General features: G+C 40.1%; 1 protein-coding gene and 1 long non-coding RNA gene across 2 annotated transcripts in view; one reads left to right on the top strand and one right to left on the bottom strand.

Annotated features, from left to right (window-relative positions):
- Window positions 1-1080: 1080 nt before the first annotated feature.
- Window positions 1081-8021, bottom strand: part of ENPEP (glutamyl aminopeptidase) — a 36982-nt gene continuing 30041 nt past the window's right edge. Inside the window, exons 12-20 of the mRNA XM_013951592.2 lie at window positions 7364-7491; window positions 7193-7248; window positions 6216-6366; window positions 5382-5455; window positions 5191-5292; window positions 4887-5057; window positions 3299-3439; window positions 2260-2338; window positions 1081-2009 (exon numbers count right to left, since the gene is read on the bottom strand). Coding sequence (XP_013807046.2) covers window positions 1860-2009; window positions 2260-2338; window positions 3299-3439; window positions 4887-5057; window positions 5191-5292; window positions 5382-5455; window positions 6216-6366; window positions 7193-7248; window positions 7364-7491 — 1052 coding nt within the window. The 3' untranslated portion in view covers window positions 1081-1859. The remainder of the gene's footprint in view (window positions 2010-2259; window positions 2339-3298; window positions 3440-4886; window positions 5058-5190; window positions 5293-5381; window positions 5456-6215; window positions 6367-7192; window positions 7249-7363; window positions 7492-8021) is intronic.
- Window positions 6167-8021, top strand: part of LOC106491901 (uncharacterized) — a 75473-nt gene continuing 73618 nt past the window's right edge. Inside the window, exon 1 of the long non-coding RNA XR_010884249.1 lies at window positions 6167-6263. This is a non-coding gene — a long non-coding RNA (uncharacterized lncRNA). The remainder of the gene's footprint in view (window positions 6264-8021) is intronic.

The following is an 8021-nucleotide window of genomic DNA, read 5'->3' as shown; positions in this document are numbered from 1 at the left end:
TTGTTGGTAGTTTGGGTCTGGACAACGGCTTCACTTTTAATGCCCCATGCATATGAAAGTGAGCAAGAAAAAAACCTGGAAGAAATTGCCTGGCACTTTGCCAGGCTTTTACCATAAAGAGAAGCTGATATCTGTAGCAAGTTGTAACTACTACCAGTCAAAATCCTTTCATGTGTTATTTGCAGGAGGCTGGCTGACCTTTTCCTTTGTCAGAACAACTGACTTGGCCAGCAGATTTGTCTGGGCTTGTGGCAGCCATTTGGCTATTGAGGGAGAGGCCCAAAACTACATCCTGAATCTCCTGGGAGAGGGGGGGAAAGTGTTTCTATCTGGGACTATGGCAGTGCCTTGGAGCCCTCTGGGTTATAAAGAGACCCAGAGGCAGGCAGAGCATCTGTACAGGTATCAGGATTTTCTGTATGTTAGAGCATCTCCTCAGTATCCAAAGTCTTCCCTCTGAATAGTACTGCAGGATGAAGAAGAGAATTGCTCTTCCATGCTCCTGCCTTCCCCTCCTCTGCATGCCTTTGTAACAGGCTGTGCCCCACGTCCTGCGAGAGAGACACTTTGGGGTCCTGCCCCCAGGTCATCCAGACAGGGACCAGCTCCTGCCGGCTGCCATCTGCTGCAGCTCCTTCCCACACTGGAAATGGGACTGAAGGCAATGAGGATGGGCTGATGCTCGGGTCTCCTGCCTGTACAGCAGCAGGACACAGTGAGGGAGTGCAGGGAAACCTGGGAGCCCCAGAGCACTCCTGGCTCCCCGCTCCGGAGGCAACAGGCAAACTGGCCCTGGCACCAGCTCCAGCTGTGCAGTGGCAGAGGGATTTGGAAATAAGAGTCCTTTCTTTGCTGCCTATGTTTCTACTGCAGATTGAATTGCAGCAGTGGGGCATATTTGCCCCTTCTGCCTGGATTTGCCATTTTTGTAATTTCTCAGAGAGTTTAGGAATTTTTCTTTTCCCCTGAAAAGCTGCTGAAGCTATATGTACCCCATAGCTGGGCTATGTAATAGTAGTTTTTCTGCATGCCAAGTAGTGTTATCACCTTATTAGAAAGAGACTGAAATTTCCAGGTGAATCATTTTATTTTATTTTTCCTTAAGAAAAGAGAGAATAAGTACCATATGTCTTGTCTGCAGTAACCACTGCCACAAGTTCTTCTTTTGACAAGATTTATGAACAAGACAAAAATAAGCAAGACAACACCTTCCCCAAGCTACGGAATCCCAGTTAGTAACATGAAAAATGAAGCTGAAAATATTGATTCCCTTGTGTGCCAGTAGTTAAACTTGAAAAATCAATGGGGAGGGAATTTTAACTGGCCTTTCTGTAGTGTAAGAAAGCAAAGCAAAATCCTGAATGTGGAATTTAAAGATATAAATATATGGGACAATTTTCGGACAAAGTTCAAATTACTGTGTAATTCCCTTTCCTTCAGAACAGAGCTCCCATAAGGTGCACTTGGAAAGGAATCCCTGAGTGTAGTAAAGATACTTCTGTATGAACCAAGGAGTAGCTTTTCAGAGTGGTTTACAGAAAGAGACCAATCAGCTTGATCAGCAAGGACCCCAGTTTTGCCCTCACTTCTACCTTGAATAACTTTAGACATTTTTTCTATTTATTCAGGCAAATTCATCTCCCAGAATATAAAGCTATTCATATGCACAAGTGTTGGCAGGATCCGGGATCAGCAACTACACAGATGTTGCTCTAGCAATGGGCTTCTGAGTGTTTGTAGAAAAAAAGCATTAAGCCTTGGTCCTCTAAGGTAGCTAGCTGTGAAATACACATTGCTAAATATCTCTGAGGATCTGAGTGACCAGAATGAGTGCCCGACATTTTTAACAAAGTAGGACGTTAAGGGCGTAGCCGCGTTTCTAACCACATTCGTATATCTTCCTTATTTTTTTTTAGCCATTCAATATTGTTCTTCACCTGCTCAATTGACTGCTTCCTGGGTGATTCTCCTGCTCCAGCATTAGGATATTTCTCAAAGAAATTTTCCATCTGGAAAAGAGAGAGAAAAAGAATTGACATGAAATAAAGAATGCTGCTATTGAGCAAATAACTTTTTATAGGAACCTGATTAAGGGCAGTTTTGTAAGAAAGAGATACTTAAGCTCCAGCTAGGAGCACTGGGATAATTTTACAGTAATTCATGCTGCTCTAGACATTTAGACAACAAAAAGACGAATTTCCTGGCAAGCAGATTTTAAAATACGTTTACTTAAAATAAAGATAAGTGCTATCACCATACCTGCCAAAGCTGGAGGTCAGTGTTGAAGGTTTGGGTAATGGTTACTATTCGGCCAAGGTATCTGTCGTTGATAGTGAATCTAGAAAAACAATTTAATAAACAGTATTGGATGCAAAAATAAGGATACTTGTTGACTGTTTGAAAGAAAAGGCACAAACAGTTATCTGAAGTTTAAACTTCTCATTGCACTGCCAGAAAACAGAGGCACCCAGGTTTCAGCGTTTTTGGAAATACTTGAAAAATAGTACTTCTATACAATAATTATACTGTTCTCAAATATTTCCACTAATGGAGCGATCTCTGCTGGGAGATGTTTTTATTAATTGAAAGCTTATTGTCTCATGTTGGGACTTGAGTGTTTAAAGACATCTTGGTCCTCCAACACCTATCTCCCTCCATGGAACCAAATTGCTGAACAATACAAACGCTGCCTGGTTCACAGCTCTAGGTTTGCAGGTATATTCTGCTTCTGTGCCCTGACCTGGCTTTTAGAAAGGAGCAGGAAGGAGAGAGAGAAGTCACTAAAATTTTTACTGTTACTTCTGCTGATCTTCTGTTACCTTCTGCTGGTTGCTGTTACTAGCTGGTTAATTCAGCTAGTTGCTGAATTTAAAAAATTCTGTATACTGCCTTGTTATGAAATCAATAGAAAGAAAGTTCTGCGTCAGAGTGGAGAATTGACTGTGGAATACTGCAGAGTGTTTCTGCAGCCTTGGTAGAACTTTCTATGCTTTTTAATCACTGTTGGTTATAAGTGGTCATTTAGGGAAAGAATGATTTTCAAGTTAGCAGCAACACACTTTTTCACTGTAGATGGCAATAATTGTGTTGAATACACTTTCAGTTCTCATTATATAAAGAAGCTGAGTATAAGGATGACTAGAAATTAAAGAAAACTTGCAAACTTTGCTTTTCCAGAAGAAAAGTAAATAGAGGTCAGTGATAATAGATGTGTGATGAAAATAAAGCAAGCCATGGCTTATAACAAAAAATACATATGGATATGGACTTAAAATTCCCAACAGAATCATTAACATACCTGCCAACTAAGTAGTCCCAGTTGAGCCGTATCCAGTCCCAGGCCATTGTTTTCCCATAGCTGTTATAGGAGATGTATCTCAGGACTGTGAAAACATCTTGACTTTTGATGAGGCTGGTATTGTAAATATATTTCAGATACCTAAGAAAAATCCCATAAGAATCAATGAGAGCATTTAATGAAAGATTCTGGAAAGCAAATATTAACACCTCCAACATACACTTCTACTCATGATTGTAAGAAATAATGCAATGTTAATATCTGAATTCTCAAGTATTTGCCACCATCGTTTTACAGCTCATCCCCAGACAGGGGTGTTATTCTTTCAAAAGCATCTTAAAGACAGGCTGATCTAAAACATAATTATCTATTAATGATATCATGAGATAATTGTATCAAAAGAAACATAAACATTCAGTCATCTCTAGAAAATCAGCAGGGTTCATGCCTCTAAGTTACATGAAAATTGCCAAAATCCATTATTATTTCTATTTTGTAATCAAGTAGTGAGAACAAGATTGGATGGGTAGATACACCTCAGCCAGAAGTCCAGCCTGTTTGGGTAGCCAAGCACCAAAAAAGTAGCGGTTTGGATTGTAAAGGCCTTGTAGGGACTGTAAGTGCACAGGCAGGTGGCTTGCTCACAGAAATCTGTGCTGTTGCTTTGTTGCTGAAGCTCTTATCCACACAAAATTAGAACTCATTCAGGTATAGTGTGCCTGCATGTGCTGCAGTTGTACATCCACTTATGGTATAGACAGGCTGGATTGATCGAGTGACTTGCTCAGCATGCGCACATACAGGGAGATAAGTCGTATGGTCCTAACTTCTCAACAGCACCTGCAGAGGAGCACCGCTTACACTGTTGTGGGTTGGAGTTAAGGATTATCTTCTTCTCTCCTATATGCAAGCGATAGGGACAATTTTCTCAATCTGTTAGCTCTTTTTCCCTTGTTATTTTAATCATAAAATAAGAGACAGTTCTCCTTGCTTTAGGAGGGAATTTTTATTTTCTGCAGATTTAGGCTGATCTAAATAATTAGTTCATGTCTTAATCATGTCAGTGATTAGTTACTGAATGGCTTTAGTTTATGTGGTCACAAGAACTTATGAATGCAGCTGGCCTCTACCACTACTTTATATATTATAAGTCTCATTTTCACTCTTCTAGCACCTTCTATAATTCCTTATTTCATCTTGTCTTAAACTGGGAACTCTCAGGCAGAAATTGCACCATCTTATAATGTTTAGATAGGGCTCCAACACAGTGGTGAATGACCCTGGTGAGGAGGTTTGCCTGCATCCCCGCTCTGTGATACCACCTCACGGGAAGATATCAGCTATGTTGAAGGGGGCTGATGTGTGTATGTAGAGCGGCAGCCTGGGGAGACACCAGCCCAGTCTGAGAGCTGGGCTAGCAAGGGGCAGTATCTCAGAGGAGGTTGTTAGATAACTGATCTTGAAAACCTATGGCATTCCTCATGCTGTAATCTGACAGATATGACAGCACGAGAGAGGACAGGTGAATGAGTGAACGATGAATAGTTGCTTCTATAGGGAAAGAAATATCTCTGTGTATTTAAATCACCTGTCCAAAAGGGTGATGTTATTCACTGATGCCAGACCATACAGGAGCTTTTCTTTTTCTTGTGCTAATGAAGTATCTTGGTATTTCTTGAACATGTAATTCCAAGATGGCTCATTGCCCGAGTTCTGCATCCCGTAGCGATATACCAGGAGTCGGAGATTTACAGGAGGACTAGAGTAAAGAAACAGTACTTTAATATTGTTACCCCTTTCCTGCTTGAGATCTGTGACCACGTCACAGTGTGACCACTGTGTTCTTCAGGTCACTGTGTTCTTCAGCAGCCACAACAGCCATGAGCACTCACTTTTTTCCTCCTAGCCATTCCTGGAAGTGGAATGAAGCACTGTTCAAAGCTTCTGTGTCGTCCACACTGCATGCAAAGTCTAGAACAGATGCACGAAGAAGCCTTTAAAAAAAAAAAAGAGAGACTTTCTCACTGCTTAACTTTCCTTGAATCTGTCAGTAATATGAGATGGAAAAAAATGACTGCTCAACCTTTCCAAATGGCTTCCAGAATCACTCCAACCCAGCTGGTTTACAATGGGTTTTACCAGGAAACGAAAATAGTCCTGAGGTAGAGAAAGAGTTTTGGTTACTTTTATAAATTTCATTAAATAACAGTATATTTGTGTTCATAGTTTTACTCATTTTAATTTTCCCAGAACTAGCACTTCTTGAACAAAAAATAACACAAACACATGCACGCACAACCTTTCCGGACCACCATAGCATGCAATGTCTGAACAAGCTCATGCGCTCTTGCTTGCAACACTGATGCACAGATAGGACAAGGTCAACCTGCTTCTCTCCAGCCTTGCCTGTGCTTCAGAATGAAGGCCGGGGTGTGACCAAGCACACATGCCAAAGCTTCTTGCCAGATGTAATGCTGAATTCACTACATACTTATTTCAGTGACTATTAAATCATGTTCAGCTTCAGGTCAGTTATCAAACTTGCTGACTGCCATGTTGAGGTATAGCTATCCTTCGTGCTGAGGACAGGTGTCAGAGCTTCTGCTGTCCTATACGAACTTATTTATTGGATGCAGGACAGCCTTGACAAACAAATGCCTGTACTGTGACTTACTGTGATGGATTATAAGAATAATGAGGCATAATTTCTTTCCTCCAAATGAATTGACAATCCAGGTAATTGAGAGATCAATACTAAGCAGTTTTCAGCATTTTTTTTAAGAGTACAATAACAAAAAGTAAATAGTGACAGCTCAGCAACTTTGAAAATCATTTGAACTTCAATATTATTGCTGTTATAGACCCTGAACTGTCAGATCCAGTGGTTCCGTGCCGGAATGTTTTTTTGCTTCATCACCTTAAACTGAAGATAGAGATTTGTATCGTCTTCAAGCATGTCTGCGAGGTAAGTGACAGCTGAAATAGCTCTATGCCAGGGTAAATAGTCTGTTTCATTTGTTAGGTATTTTGTGAGCTCCAGGGCAACAGAGTAATTCACGAGTCCAGCTCTGAGGAAGGAGAAGACATAACTTCTGTTGTTTTAATGACTTCCAGGAACTCTCTTCTTTAACAATATTAGAGCGCTATTCACTTTAAAAGGTCTGAAATAAAATTTGGGAGGGAGGAAAATAGTCTGCAGTGCAACTTGGGAGGTATTTTCCAAAGAGACCACTGAAGGATTACTGTTGTTAGATGCCCAGCTACAGGACCTCTCGTCACCACAAGGAGGCTGCCCATGTTGTGCAGACCAGCGTGCCTAGAAGCGGGTGACCCTCAAATGACTACATTAACTCTTGCCATACAAAAGGAAATTGCTGGTTCTGGAAACATCCTGAAAGGCTGAGGAGGTTCAGCCTTACAGGCTGTTACAGAAGGTCACCTACAGTTTATCTGTATGTCAGTATGGCCTGGTGCAAGAGCTAGAAATTTCCAAGCAATCTCTGAAACAAGAAAGGTGAGGTAGTAACTTCCTAATGCCATGCTATGCATTATAGACATACCCCAGATTTTCTGGATCCTAGCTTCTTCTGGAATGCTTCTATTATTGTTTCCTACATGGCAAAACCACCCCTTTCTAAGACCTTCACAATTAAAGCCCTGCTTACTCTTCCACTGAAGTGAAAGGAAACATTTCTCTTAACTATGCTGGTGCTACAAGCTGCCAATACATACTTATATTTGTGCCTTTTGAAGGACAACATAAGCAGAAAAACAATTAAAACTTACATCAGATTTAAAATTCTCCTTCCAGCCACCTGAGCTGAGTTAATTCTAATTAATAGACAACAGAAAGCAAAAAACTTGTATTGCAATCCCTGCAAGGAATTAGTTTACCTTGCTAAAGAAAAGGCATCATCCAAAATCCCTGCACGGTCAGCAGCTGAAAACATCTATATGGAAAAAGGAAGAGAGCAATCAGGAATATATTGATGATTTGCTGGAAAAATAGCATCTGGAGACCCTATAAGAGACCCACCACAAACAGGTTAATGTCATGACACTCACTGTGTGATTGTTGACCAGAAGACTGGCTAAATTAGCCCAGTTTTGACTATTATAATTCACCCGATAGAATCCAGTGTGGTCTGGATTAATTTTCACAAAAGAATTGGGAGATGATGTTATTGTAATTCCTGCAAATAAACAAACAATGATCAGTTTGCACATCTTACGTGACTCAGAGAACTCACTGGAGATGCTTTGGCTCCAAAAGTAATATTTGGTTTTAACCAATGTCAAAATAAGATCCAAAGCTTAATTTTAGGTGAATTTTTGAAAAAATGGCTGTATCACAGACCTTAATGGATGCCAGCACTTGTCTCAGAATATTGAATTGTGGTAATTACTTGGGGCCAGCTAGTTTAACTTTAAAATGGAGATCAGTGTGATTAGGGTGAGGATGGAGAAAATTAGTGTCATTGTGAAAAATGAAAAAATTTGCAAAGAAATAGTTCTTACTAATTTCTTTTAAAAGGATCTGACAGTTTTCAGTTTCATGATTATTAGTTTTAAAGTTTTCCCATTTTATCCTCTGTTTGTTTTATTTTTTAGTTTATTTCAACCAACTCTGTAAGTTTTTTTTTCCTGTACTCTTTTCTGATTCAGTTTTCATAGCTATAGATAACAGAATTGTAAAACAGGCTGAGACTTTACTCAAAACTCA

This window comes from Apteryx mantelli, chromosome 5 (assembly GCF_036417845.1).
Source record: "Apteryx mantelli isolate bAptMan1 chromosome 5, bAptMan1.hap1, whole genome shotgun sequence".
Taxonomy (NCBI): Eukaryota; Metazoa; Chordata; class Aves; order Apterygiformes; family Apterygidae; genus Apteryx; species Apteryx mantelli.
This window is presented reverse-complemented; position numbering and strand designations above follow the sequence as displayed.